The following is a 13,705-nucleotide window of genomic DNA, read 5'->3' on the forward strand; positions in this document are numbered from 1 at the left end:
TCTTCATGCATTCATTGGTTGATTCTTGTTTGTGCCCTGACTGGAGACTGAACCTACAACCTTGGTGTATCAGGATGATGCTCCAACGAACTGAGCCACCCAGCCAGGGCCTGGACAAATTTTTCAAATATGTATTACAGCCTGACCAGGAGGTGGCACAGTGCATAGAGCGTCAGACTGGGATGCGGAGGACCCAGGTTCAAGACCCCGAGGTCGCCAATTTGAGCACGGGCTTATCTGGTTTGAGCAAAGCTCACCAGCTTGGACCCAAGGTCGCTGGCTTGAGCAAGGGGTTACTCAGTCTGCTGTAGCCCCAGGGTCAAGGCACATATGAGAAAGCAATCAATGAACAACTAAGGTGTTGCAATGAAAAACTGATGATTGATGCTTCTCATCTCTCTTTGTTCCTATCTGTCTGTCCCTGTCTATCCCTCTCTCTGACTCTCTCTGTCTCTTTAAAATACATACATACATAAATAAATAAATAAATAAATAAATAAATATTACAGGTGAATCTCACAGACATACTGTTGTGTGAAGAGAGCTAGACATAAGAGTATGCATTGTGAATCTGTTGATAGGGAATTTGCTGAGTGAAACGGCACATGCAGAAGGCTATGTATGATGTGGCACTATTTCTGCTCCAAAACCAAACAAAAAAGCCAAATGGTATAATGAAAGATGCAATTTCATCAGAAAAATTATAAGACATAAATGTTTGCTATTGTCTAGATCAGGGGTCCCCAAACTACGGCCTGCAAGCTGCATATGGCCCCCGAGGTCATTTATCCAGCCCCCGCCGCACTTCCGGAAGGGGCACCTCTCTCATTGGTGGTCAATGAGAGGAGCATAGTTCCCATTGAAATACTGGTCAGTTTGTTGATTTAAATTTACTTGTTCTTGCCTGACCTGTGGTGGCGCAGTGGATAAAGCGTCGACCTGGAAATGCTGAGGTCACCGGTTCGAAACCCTGGGCTTGCCTGATCAAGGCACATATGGGAGTTGATGCTTCCAGCTCCTGCCCCCTTCTCTCTCTCTCTCTGTCTCTTCTTCTCCTCTCTAAAATGAATAAATAAATAAATAACTTTAAATTTACTTGTTCTTTATTTTAAATATGGTATTTGTTCCCGTTTTGTTTTTTTACTTTAAAATAAGATATGTGCAGTGTGCATAGGGATTTGTTCATAGTTTTTTTTTATAGTCCGGCCCTCCAACGGTCTGAGGGACAGTGAACTGACCCCCTGTGTAAAAAGTTTGGGGACCCCTGGTCTAGATCAGTGGTAGTCAACCTGGTCCCTACCGCCCACTAGTGGACGTTCCAGCTTTCATGGTGGGCGGTAGCGGAGCAACCAAAGTATAAATAAAAAGATAGATTTAACTATAGTAAGTTGTTTCATAAAGATTTATTCTGCCAAACTTAGCAAAAATCCGACATAAAGTACTTGGTAAGTAATTATTATTATATGCTTTAACTTGCTGTAACTCTGCTTTATAAATTTTATAAAGTAAAGTTACTTCCCTACTTTATAAGTCACCATTACTGTAGAACCAGTGGGCGGTTAGAAAATTTTACTACTAACAGAGATACAAAAGTGGGTGGTAGGTGTAAAAAGGTTGACTACCCTGGTCTAGATGAACTATTTCTTTAAAAAATGCATGTGGGCCCTGGCCGGTTGGCTCAGCGGTAGAGCGTCGGCCTGGCATGCGGGGGACCTGGGTTCGATTCCCAGCCAGGGCACATAGGAGAAGCGCCCATTTGCTTCTCCATCCCCCCTCCTTCCTCTCTGTCTCTCTCTTCCCCTCCCGCAGCCAAGGCTCCATTGGAGCAAAAGATGACCCGGGCGCTGGGGATGGCTCCTTGGCCTCTGCCCCAGGCGCTAGAGTGGCTCTGGTCGCGGCAGAGCGACGCCCCGGAGGGGCAGAGCATCGCCCCCTGGTGGGCAGAGCGTCGCCCCTGGTGGGCGTACTGGGTGGATCCCGGTCGGGCGCATGCGGGAGTCTATCTGACTGTCTCTCCCAGTTTCCAGCTTCAGAAAAATACAAAAAAAAAAAATGCATGTGATTGTCCTGGCCAGGTTGCTCAGTAGGTAGAGCATTGTCGTAGGGTTGATCCCTGGTCACGGCACATATAGGAAGCAACCAATGAATGCACAACTAAGTGGAACAACTTAATTCTTCTCTCTCACTCCTCCTTCCCCCTCATCTCAAACTAATGGAAAAAAAAATTTTAATGCTTGTATCCAAGAAAGTAATTATTTGTATCTTTTTGGCAACATTGTAATAGCCAAAACTGGGAGGTAACAGATTAATGGGTAAGTAAAGTTGATACATTTATACCAGAAGTCCCCAAACTACCGCCCCCAGGCCGCATGTGGCCCCCTGAGGCCATTTATCTGGCCCCCACCGCTTCCAGAAGGGGCACCTTTCATTGGTGGTCAGTGACCCAAAGCGCTGCGTCACTCACGTACAGTACTACTTCCAGTGATGCGGGACACACACGTCATGGCTCTGAAGTACGTCATATCACTTGTTATGGCTAGCAGTGACAAATACAGAACCGGACATTGACCATCTCATTAGCCAAAAGCAGGCCCATAGTTCCCATTGAAATACTGGTCAGTTGGTTGATTCAAATTTACTTGTTCTTTATTTTAAATATTGTATTTGTTCCCATTTTATTTTTTTACTTTAAAATATATGCAGTGTGCATAGGGATTTGTTCATAGTTTTTTTTTATAATCTGGCCCTCCAACGGTCTGAGGGACAGTGAACTGGCCCCCTGTGTAAAAAGTTTGGCGACCCCTGATTTATACCATGAAAAACTAGTCAGCTGTCAAAATGAATAAGTTTGATTAAGAATCAACTTGGATAGCTCCTAATTATCTGATGTCAAGTGAAAAAAAAATTTTCAGGATGTTGTATCTACAATATTAAACAATGTATGTAAATGTATAACCACAAACAGAAAAGATAGAGTTAACCAGTCTTGAGCACCTACTGTGTGCCAGGTGCCAACCTTAATCCCCACAGCAACCCTCTGAGCTAGTTATTATGTTGTTTTTTTTCTCACAGAGGAGGAAACTGAGGCTCCGTGAAGCACAGCACAACTCAGGGTCCCACAGCCTGAGGTCCCACGGCCCCTCCAGGCCCCTCCAGGCCCCTCCAGGCCCCTCTGGGCCCCTCCCTGCTGGACCGCCCTGAGAATTGGCTGTCCTTCAGGCCTGGGCCCAGAACCTGAGCTGGCACTAGGCAGGAGGCCCTGTAACTTCAGCCGCTGCACCCACCCCTGCCCACCCCTCCTTCACTTCAGCCTCTGGCTGGGCTGCCTACAATGCCTCCCATTCAGCCCTGTCCCTGCTGCCAGGCCGGCAGGCGGGGAGAGGGGCTCCTGCCAGCATCCAGACAGGCACAGACGTGGCCTTTCTCTTGTGCTGCACTTCCAGGCTGGACTGGCCCTGTGAGGTGTCATGGAGGGGTGAGTCTTTGGGCCTGGGAGCAGGGGGGTTGGCAGGGGGGAGCGTAGAGAAGCTGAGTGGTTGCTGTCAGGCTCTGCCACTCTCTGGGCCTCTGGGATCTGTCTGGGCAAAGATCCTCCAAGGGTCTCCTCAAAGTGGGCTCTGAGGAAGGCAATGTGTGGGGAGGGGGCTGTTCCTGTGGGCTAGTTCCTGGGGGCTTGTGTGAACAGTCAGCAGCACTCTGAGCCCTGGAAGCCTGTCCGTCAGGGTTCTGCTTCTCCTCCGGTACCCCTTCCTTTCCTACCCAGAGCCTCAGCCTCATCACAGACTGGGGGATGCCACCAGCCCCAAGGCCAGGGCTGGACCCTGGGACCCTGAGGAGAATGAAAAACAGATGGTGACAAAACAGTGAGTGGAAATGGGGGAGACTCAGAGTGGGGTCTCAGCTCAGGGATCAGGAAAGGCTGACCAAGCTGAAAATAGAAGGAAGAGCTGGGTGCATGAGATGTGACAGGCAGCGAGGAGGGAGCTCTGGGCTTACAATAGGGGAGCCAAGGGCTGGTGCTGAAGAGTTTGAGCAGATAGATTCCCGTTGGGGAATCAGGAGCCAGGACTTCCCTCCACCGGCAAGGAAGTGATGCTGGAGGGTTTTCAGTGGGAGTGTCAAGGCCTGCATTTTATAAAGTTCCCTTTGGTTGGTGGTGAGTAGAGCATTAGGGAGACCCATTGTGACAGCAGCCATCCCCAGGTAGCAACAGGCAATAGCTGAAGTTGTGACATGAAGGAGTCCAATCAGGGAATGGATGGATAATTGGGAGGATGGACAGATGAGTGAACAGACAGGTAAGTGAATAGACCTTCCGCAAAACTCAGCCTCAAACCCAAACCCTCAGTTCCCCATCCCAGTCATGGATAGCTGGTGGCATTATGATGAAGGGAGGAGAAGAAGGGAGTAAACAGGAGAAGAGGGCTGAGCCACCAGCTCACCTGTCAGGGTGACTCTGATCAGCCATTCAATTCCCCCAAGGCTCTTGGGCCCCACAATACCAAGTCCCCCTAGTCTTATCCCACAACTTGGGCCAAGCCTAAGTCCTCCCCTCTGGCTGCCAGGCTGTCTTCTTGAGGTGGACTGCCCTGATGCTCCCAGACACCGTGAGGATAGTGCTGCTTCTGTCAGGACTGGCTGCTTTTCCCTCCACCACCAACCTCACACTTGGAGATCCAGGCCTCCCCTGGACCTGGGAGCCTCACCACAGCCTGGGCACAGACTGGACCCCAGAGTCATTCTTGCATTGAGCAAGGCCTCACCGAGCCACTGGGCAGACAGCCAAAGGGATGTGCCAGGTCACTCTTCTGAGCCTCAGATTCCTCCAGCGTAAAACCAGGATAACAATAGAAGCTCTGCTGCACATGGGAGCTGGGGAGTTGCAGGGAAATGACACCTTCCCTGGGGCCAGAGGACCAGAGCCTGGGCTCAGTGAGTGGACAATGTAGGACCCTTGTTCCTATGAACAACAGACTCTCCCTCTCTCTCTCAGGCCCCAAAGCGTCTCCTTGGTCCTGCTGTTTTTTCTGCTGCTGCCCCTGGGCCCAACTTGGCATGCAGCTGCCCAACGCTGCCCACGGACCTGCATCTGCGACAACTCCAGGCGGCACGTGACCTGTCGACACCAGAACCTCACTGAAGTGCCCAACGCCATCCCTGAGGTGAGCAGGGTGAGGGGCTTGGGGAGGACAGAAGGAGGAACCTAGGCTGGTATAAGAGGGTCTGCCACTGCCTGGCTGGGAGGAAGCCTTAGGAAGTTACTTTTTCTTTCTGAGCCTCAGTCTTCACAACTGTAAAATGGTAATGATAATAACCAAAAACAGGGAGACAAGCCATTTAAAATCCTCAGTGGTCTTGGCCTTGGCCAGTTGGCTCAGCGGTAGAGCATTGGCCTGGCGTGCGGGGGACCCGGGTTCGATTCCCGGCCAGGGCACATAGGAGAAGGGCCCATTTGCTTCTCTACCCCCCTCTCCTTCCTCTCTGTCTCTCTCTTCCCCTCCCGCAGCCAAGGCTCCATTGGAGCAAAGATGGCCCGGGTGCTGAGGATGGCTCCTTGGCCTCTGCCCCAGGCGCTAGAGTGGCTCTAGTCGCGGCAGAGTGACGCCCCAGAGGGGCAGAGCATCGCCCCCTGGTGGGCAGAGCGTTGCCCCTGGTGGGCGTGCCGGGTGGATCCTGGTCGGGCGCATGCAGGAGTCTGTCTGACTGTCTCTCCCCGTTTCCAGCTTCAGAAAAATACAAAAAAAAAAAAAAAAAATCCTCAGTGGTCTGACCTGTGCTGGTGCAGTAGATAAAGCATTGACCTGGAACGTGGAAGTCACCAGTTCAAAACCCTGGGGATTGCCTGGTCAAGGCACATATGGGAAGCAACTACTAAGAGTTGATGCTTCCCATTTCACCTCCATGTCTCCCCCCTCCCTCTGAAAAAAAAAAGTTTTAAAAAATCCTCTGTGACTGGCACAAGTAGGTGACTCATAGATAAATATTGAATCAATTACAGAGCCTGTGGCAGAGAACTAGGGATATACTGGGAGAAGATATGGTCTCTGCCCCATGGAGTCAAGGCCAGTGGGCAAGAAAGTAAATGGGCAATGACAATTCAATGTGAAAAGTGCCAGAGTGGGGGATGCCCAGGTGGTAGGGAGGAAGGCTTCCTGGAAAAGGTGTCAGGGAGCAGGAAGAAGAGAAAGAGATAGGTGAGGGGGAGAAGAATATTTCAGGTGAGGGAACTTAGCAAGGGGCACAGGCCTGGTTCCTGTGCTACTCAGTTTCCCTTCCCTTTCCCTGCTCAGCTGACCCAGAGGCTGGACCTCCAAGGCAGCATGCTGAAGGTGATCGCTCCAGCTGCCTTCCAGGACTTGCCTTATTTGACCCATCTGGACCTACGGCACTGCCAAGTGGAGCTGGTGGCTGAGGGTGCCTTCCGTGGCCTGGGCCGCCTGCTTCTCCTTAACCTGGCTTACAACCGCCTGCGTTCACTGCCCCAGGAGGCACTGGACGGGCTGGGCTCGCTGCGCCGGCTGGAGCTGGAGAGGAATATGCTGGAGGAGCTGCGGCCGGGAACATTTGGGGCACTGGGCGCACTGGCCACACTCAATTTGGCCCACAACGCCCTCGTCTACCTGCCCTCCATGTCCTTCCATGGGCTGATGCGCATCCGCTGGCTGCAGCTGTCCCACAACGCACTCAGTGTGCTGGCCCCGGAGGCCCTGGCTGGCCTGCCCGCTCTACGCCGGCTCAGCCTGCACCACAATGAGCTGCAGGCCCTCCCCGGGTCAGTCTTGTCCCAGGCTCGCGGCCTGGCCCGTCTTGAGCTGGGCCACAACCCATTCACCTATGCAGGCGAGGAGGACGGGCTGGCGCTGCCCGGTCTGCGGGAGCTGATGCTGGACCACGGGGCCCTGCAGGCCCTGGATCAGAGGGCCTTCGCCCGCTGCCCTCGCCTGCATACCCTGGATCTCCGCGGGAACCAGCTGGACACTCTGCCGCCGCTGCAGGGTCCGGGACAGCTGCGCCAGCTGCGGCTGCAGGGGAACCCGCTGTGGTGTGGCTGCCAGGCCCGGCCCCTGCTCGAGTGGTTGGCGCGTGCGCGCGTGCGCTCGGATGGCGCTTGCCGGGGGCCCCGGCGCCTGCGAGGCGAAGCTCTGGAGGCCTTGAGGCGCTCGGACCTGCGCTGTCCTGGAGACCCAGCGGAGGACGAAGAGGAGTTGCAGGTGGCTGCGCGGCCCCGCGCCCCTCCTGCGGCCCGCAAGGAGACAGATGGGGCAGCCTGGCCCTGCCCGCGCGCCTGCGTGTGTACCTCTGAGTCCCGGCACAGCGGCTGCGAGAGCCAGGGCCTGCAGGCCGTGCCCCGCGGCTTCCCTAACAACACCCAGCTACTGGACTTGAGGCAGAACCACTTCCCTTTGGTTCCCCGAGCCGCCTTCCCTGGCCTGGGCCATCTGGTGTCACTGCACCTGCAACACTGCGGCATCGCAGAGCTGGAGGCTGGCGCTCTGACTGGGCTGGGCAGCCTGCTTTACCTCTACCTCTCTGACAACCAGCTCTCAGACCTTACCGCCGCTGCCCTGGAAGGGGCTCCCCGCCTTGGCTACCTGTACCTGGAGCGCAACCGCTTCCTGCAGGTGCCTGGGGCAGCCCTGCGCGCCCTGCCCCGACTCTTCTCCCTTCACCTGCAGGATAACGCTGTAGACCACCTAGCACATGGGGCCCTGACAGGCGTGCAGGCCTTGCGCTGGCTCTACCTGAGTGGAAACCGTATTACCCAGGTGTCTCCTAGGGCACTGAGCCCAGCTCCAGAGCTCGAGAAGCTATACCTGGACAGGAACCAGCTGCGAGAGGTGCCCACTGGGGCCTTGGAGGGGCTGCCTGCCCTCCTGGAGCTGCAGCTCTCAGGGAACCCACTCAGGGCCCTGCAGGATGGGGCCTTCCAGCCCGTGGGCCGGTCACTACAGCACCTCTTCCTGAACAGCAGTGACCTGGAGCAGGTGGGCACAGTGGAGTGGGGGTAGGGAGGCAGAATGGCCCTATGCAGCAAGCATTCACTCAACAAACACTCCCAACCCTGCAGTGCAAGGTCTGAGGCAGGGCCTGGGGACCTGGACATAAGCCATCCTATGTCTGCCCCCAGGGAACTCAGATGTGGGCGACAGCAGGCAAAATCCAGAGCTACACAGAGAGGCCTGTCAGGGAGGGTATTGCTGGGGTGCAGAGGAGGGAGGAATGTGGGCCCACAGAATCACTTACTGTTGTACGCTTTGAGGGCAGGGCTAGAGCCCCCAAGAGGCAGATTCAGGCAAAGCAGACAGAACCATGAACTGGGAGTCCAGGTGACTTGCAAAAGGGCAAGTACTTTGGCATCAGATGAAACTATGTTTCCGCCTCAGCTCTGCCCTTTCTGCCTGGCCACCTTAGGGTCCCCACTTCCCTTCTGCTAGGACAGGGGTCAGGAACCTATGGCTCACGAGTCAGATGTGGCTCTTTTGATGGCTGCATCTGGCTCCCAGACAAATTTTTTTATTTTTTATTTTTCTGAAGTTGGAAACGGGGAGGCAGTCAGACAGACTCCCGCATGCACCCGACCGGGATCCACCGGCATGCCCACCAGGGGGCGATGCTCTGCCCATCCGGGCGTCGCTCTGTTGCAACCAGAGCCATTCTAGCGCCTGAGGCAGAGGCCATGGAGCCATCCTCAGCGCCCAGGCCAACTTTGCTCCAATGGAGCCTTGGCTGCAGGAGGGAAAGAGATAGAGAGGAAGGAGGGGGCGGGTGGAGAAGCAGATGGGCGCTTATCCTGTGTGCCCTGGCCGGGAATCAAACCCGGGACTCCTGCACGCCAGGCCGATGCTCTACCAGTGAGCCAACCTGCCAGGGCGACAAATCTTCAATAATAAAAAAAATAACGTTAAAAATATAAAATAACCTGGAAATGATGAGGTCGCCGGTTCGAAACCCTGGGCTTGACTGGTCAAGGCACATATGGGAGTTGATGCTTCCAGCTCCTCCCCCCTTCTCTCTCTCTGTCTCTCTCTCCCTCTCTCTCTCCTCTCTAAAAATGAATAAAGAAAAAAAAAAGATTAAAAAAAAAAAGAGTTCTTTAAAAAAAAAATAAATAAATAAAATATTCTCATGTATTACAATCCATTCATTTCCTACTGCTCATGTTCATGGTTGTGGGTGGCTGGAGCCAATCACAGCTGTCCTCCGGGACAACACCAAATTTTTTTTTTCCTTTTTGTATTTTTCTGAGCTGGAAATGGGGAGAGACAGTCAGACAGACTCCCGCATGCGCCCGACCAGGACCCACCCGGCACGCCCACCAGGGGGCAACGCTCTGCCCACCAGGGGGCGATGCTCTGCCCCTCCGGAGTATCGCTCTGTTGCGACCAGAGCCACCCCAGCGCCTGGGGCAGAGGCCAAGGAGCCATCCCCTGCGCCTGGGCCATCCTTGCTCCAATGGAGCCTCGGCTGCGGGAGGGGAAGAGAGAGACAGAGAGGAAGGAGAGGAGGAGGGGTGGAGAAGTAGAGGGGCGCCCCTCCTGTGTGCCCTGGCCGGGAATCCAACCTGGGACCTCTGCACGCCAGGCCGATGCTCCACCACTGAGCCAACCAGCCAGGGCACAACACCAAATTTTTATTGGATAATGCGTAACGTACACGGGTCGTTGTATGGCTCTCATGGAATTACATTTTAAAATATGTGGCATTCATGGCTCTCTCAGCCAAAAACTTTCCTGACCCCTGAGCTAGGAGAACATAGGTCTCCCTCTCTGGCCTGACAGGAGCTCACACCAGGGCCTCGCACCTCCTTGCAGATTTCTTCTGAGGCCTTCTCGGGTCTGGGGACCCAGCTGCAGAGCCTACACCTGCAGAAGAACCAGCTACAGGTCCTGCCTGCCCTGCCTGGGCTCAGCCAGCTGGAGCTGGTCGACCTCAGTGGCAATCCCTTCCACTGTGATTGCCAGCTGCTCCCACTTCACAGGTGAGCACCTTGATCTGAACCCTCAGCTGGGGACCCAGCAGCTGCTCTCAGTCAAGCTCCCATTATCTCCCTGTGGCATTATGTCTGCCTGGCTGAGGAGCTTTTGGGGGCAGGGTTCTGACAGGGCCAGCTACCCTTCCTGGGGGAGCTAGTATGCAGAATTGGGGTGGACTTTTCTGATCCTTGAGTACTTCATCCACAGAGTGGGAATAAGATCTGCCCAGCGCTGTGGGGCTGTACTCAATCAATATCTGTGGGCACTTCACATAATTACATAAGAAAGCAACAAGGACCTTGGATTCCTGCAGACCTGGCTGAAATCTAGCTCTGTCTTCCTGTCTAACCATCTAATTTGGGACTCATTACTACTCTGTGCTAGTTCCTTATCTGTGAAAGGGAAGATGGTGACAGTGACACCTTATGGCAGTGGCTTGTTAGAATTACATTGAATTAGTACAGACTGGTTTGAAGGGTACATGGATCATCAACCCTCTATAACTGTTTATCACTATATACCTCCTTGTTACAGAGAAGGGATGTGAGGTTGGAAGTGAATTAATTGCTCAGGGTCACATACTTGGTGAGTGGTGGAACCAATATTCTCTCGAGTCTATTCTCATGCACTAGGCCCCACTGCCGCAAATTCCTGAGGACCCCACCCCTCTCCTTAAGAAAGCTCAGCACCATGGGTTCCCTGAACTCTCTTTCTCCTCAGGTGGCTCACTGGGCTAAACCTGCATGTGGGGGCGACCTGTGCCTCCCCTCCCAGTGCCCGGGGCCAGAGGGTGAAGGCTGCAGTTGCTGTCTTTGAAGCCTGCCCAGGCTGGGCTGCCAGGAAGGCCAAGCAGACACTCAGTGCCAGAAGAACCCGCATGAAGGGAAAATGGCGGGGAGCAGACAAGGTTGGCTACGGGGCAAGTCAGGGCAGGCTTTGGTAAGTGGGTAAGGCTCCAGAGCTCCTGGGGTGGCAGGGTTTTGTCTTCTCTTGGTCCTAGTTTCTGGTGGTTCTATATCTGGACAATGACTCTGTTGCTTCCATTTGTAATGCCCATCCTCTCCTCCTCACCTCATCTGGGCTGGCCAAGAGTGGGTCTGTAAGGGCTCACTGTTTCATGTTATTTCATCCTGTAAGACAGTGGCCTTTCTGCTAAGCCACAGCATACTGGACCAGTGTGTCCATGAAATCAATCCCATGGTTACCATAATCACTGGATTACTGTTGACTCAACCATTTCCCACAAGGGCCTGGCTCATTCATCCCTGGGGTGGGCAGAGCAGCAGTGCAGGTGCCTCCACTGCTTCTCGGCCACAGGTTGGAATCCACTCTGTGTTGGTTCATCACGCCCTTGATATTATGTTCACCATCCTGTCAAATACATCCACCCTTGAAAGCTCTGTTGTAGCAAAAGCTCACAGGACATCAGAGGAGTGGATGCCTCTCTGTGTGGGAGCCCCTCTGTGTGGGAGCCTGTGCAGTGTGGTTAGGGCACATGGGGAGTGGTGCATAGGGGAGTGGCCAGTCCTTAGAGGGAAAATGAGAACAGGAAAAGGGGGCACTGGGAAGATGGAGAGAAGACCTACATTTTGAAGATTTGGGATGCTGGGAACCATTAGATGGGATATATTTCCCAGGAGGTTAGAAGTTTGAAACCAAGGCAGGGAGGGCCATGCTCCCCCTCTGGCAGCCCTAGATGTTCCTTGCCTGAGGCAGCACAACTACATTCTCTGCCTCCGACTTCAGATGGCATCTCCTTGTGTCTTCACATCATCCTTTCGCTATATCCTTGTGTCCAAATTCCCCTTTCCCCCCTTTATTTTCTAGGTCCACCCTAATGACCTCATTTAACTTGATTACCTCTATAAAGACCCTATTCTAAATAAGGTCTCATTCTGAGGTATATCTCCTTTAGAGAGACATAATTTAACCTCTAACAGTGTCCCTTGTGGATGTAGGATGGGAGTGAGGAGAGAACCCCTAAAAAGACCCCAAGCTGAAGATGAGCAGTTCTGCCTTAGAAGAAAGACCTGGGACTAGTGTCAATGACCACCACAGCAGAGTGGGTGTCAGCTGACATTCGTGAGGTACCGCTGCCAGCCTCTCTCTGTGTCAGCCCAGGGAGCTCAAAGAGCAGAGCTGATGGGTCCACCTCTAGGTCACGGTTTAAATTATTATTATTTATTTATTCATTTTAGAGAAGAGAGAGAGAGAGAGAAGGGAGGGAGGAGCAGGAAGCATCAACTCCCATATGTGCCTTGACCAGGCAAGCCAGGGTTTTGAACTGGCGACCTCAGTGTTCTAGGTCGACGCTTTATCCACTGCGCCACCACAGGTCAGGCCTCACGGTTTAGTTCAAAGGGGAGCCCCCCCCCCACACACACAGTATGGTGGCTATGGCAGAAATTGGGACATATCAGACCAATTCCATCCAGCCACTCTTTTTTTCTTTTTTGACAGAGAGGCTGGGAGAGAGAGAGACAGGAACATAGAGGTGCTCCTATATGTGTCCTTACCGAGGAATCCAACCAGCAACCAGTTGGAGCAGCTCTGGAAGGATGCTCCAACTGACTGAGCTATCTGGCTAGGGTTTCTTTTTTAAACAGAGTCAGGGCATATGCTGGAGTCTGTCTCTGCCTTCCCTCTTCTCACTAAATTAAAAAATAAAAATAAAACAATCATTCAGACAGAGAAAGGAAGAAGGGATGCATTCATTTGTTGTTCCACTCAGTCATGTACTCATCAGCTGCTTCCCGTGTGCCCTGACCGGGATCAGACCTGCAAACTTGTTTCAGGACAATGCTGTTAACCAACTAAGCTAACCGATCAGGGCCTCACCCTTCCTGACATGAAGATATTCTACCAAAGACCAGCCCTGGAGTTCTAGGTTTTTCATTTTTATTTTGTTCAAAGTGGCAGTTTTCTCCCAGGCACACAAAGGAATTGAAGGGTCCTGACAGGGCTTTGACTTCTCTTGGTGGTTCTTTATCTGGACAATGACTCTGTTGCTTCCATTTGTAATGCCCATCCTCTCCTCCTCACCTCATCTGGGCTGGCCAAGAGTGGGTCTGTAAGGGCTCACTGTTTCATGTTATTTCATCCTGTAAGACAGTGGCCTTTCTGCTAAGCCACAGCATACTGGACCAGTGTGTCCATGAAATCAATCCCATGGTTACCATAATCACTGGATTACTGTTGACTCAACCATTTCCCACAAGGGCCTGGCTCATTCATCCCTGGGGTGGGCAGAGCAGCAGTGCAGGTGCCTCCACTGCTTCTCGGCCACAGGTTGGAATCCACTGTGTTGGTTCATCACGCCCTTGATATTATGTTCACCATCCTGTCAAATACATCCACCCTTGAAAGCTCTGTTGTAGCAAAAGCTCACAGGACATCAGAGGAGAGTGAACACCCTGGCAGGGTGTTCTTGGTAGGGGTGCTGACAATACTGAGGGCATGAGGCTGGACCCCGCATGCCCCCTCTTTCGAGGCCTGACCTCTAGCTTGGTGTCTGGCATGTGGAAGATGCTTAGTAATGTTGAGTGAATGAAAAAACGAAGAGTATCAGCAGTAATATGGCTGATCAACTGGGTTTAATCCTATTGCTACAACCAATTGAATGGCCTTAAAGAGCTATTCTTTTCATCACCTGTGAAATGAAGTCATGAACTTCTCAGGCTGACTGTGGACATAAGCTATGTAAATGTCTGTAAACCAGGGCCTGGCATGAG

General features: G+C 52.9%; 1 protein-coding gene across 1 annotated transcript; it reads left to right on the plus strand.

The window, feature by feature from the left end:
* Positions 1 to 3,386: 3,386 nt before the first annotated feature.
* Positions 3,387 to 12,592, plus strand: CHADL (chondroadherin like). The gene is made up of 6 exons (XM_066253075.1): positions 3,387 to 3,475; positions 4,994 to 5,162; positions 6,291 to 7,985; positions 9,813 to 9,979; positions 10,695 to 10,881; positions 12,435 to 12,592. Exons 1-6 carry the CDS (start codon positions 3,468 to 3,470, stop codon positions 12,543 to 12,545), a joined length of 2,337 nt encoding a protein of 778 aa, XP_066109172.1. The 5' UTR covers positions 3,387 to 3,467; the 3' UTR covers positions 12,546 to 12,592.
* The last annotated feature ends 1,113 nt before the right edge of the window (positions 12,593 to 13,705 follow it).

This window comes from Saccopteryx bilineata, chromosome 1 (genome assembly GCF_036850765.1).
Source record: "Saccopteryx bilineata isolate mSacBil1 chromosome 1, mSacBil1_pri_phased_curated, whole genome shotgun sequence".
Classification (NCBI taxonomy): Eukaryota; Metazoa; Chordata; class Mammalia; order Chiroptera; family Emballonuridae; genus Saccopteryx; species Saccopteryx bilineata.

What these genes read in the sequence shown, in the direction of transcription:
- CHADL (XM_066253075.1), top strand. An exon ending in TGCCCAACGCCATCCCTGAG is followed by an intron (nt 5,163 to 6,290) that starts GTGAGCAGGGTG and finishes TTCCCTGCTCAG; the next exon opens with CTGACCCAGAGGCTGGACCT. An exon ending in CAGCTGCTCCCACTTCACAG is followed by an intron (nt 9,980 to 10,694) that starts GTGAGCACCTTG and finishes CTTTCTCCTCAG; the next exon opens with GTGGCTCACTGGGCTAAACC.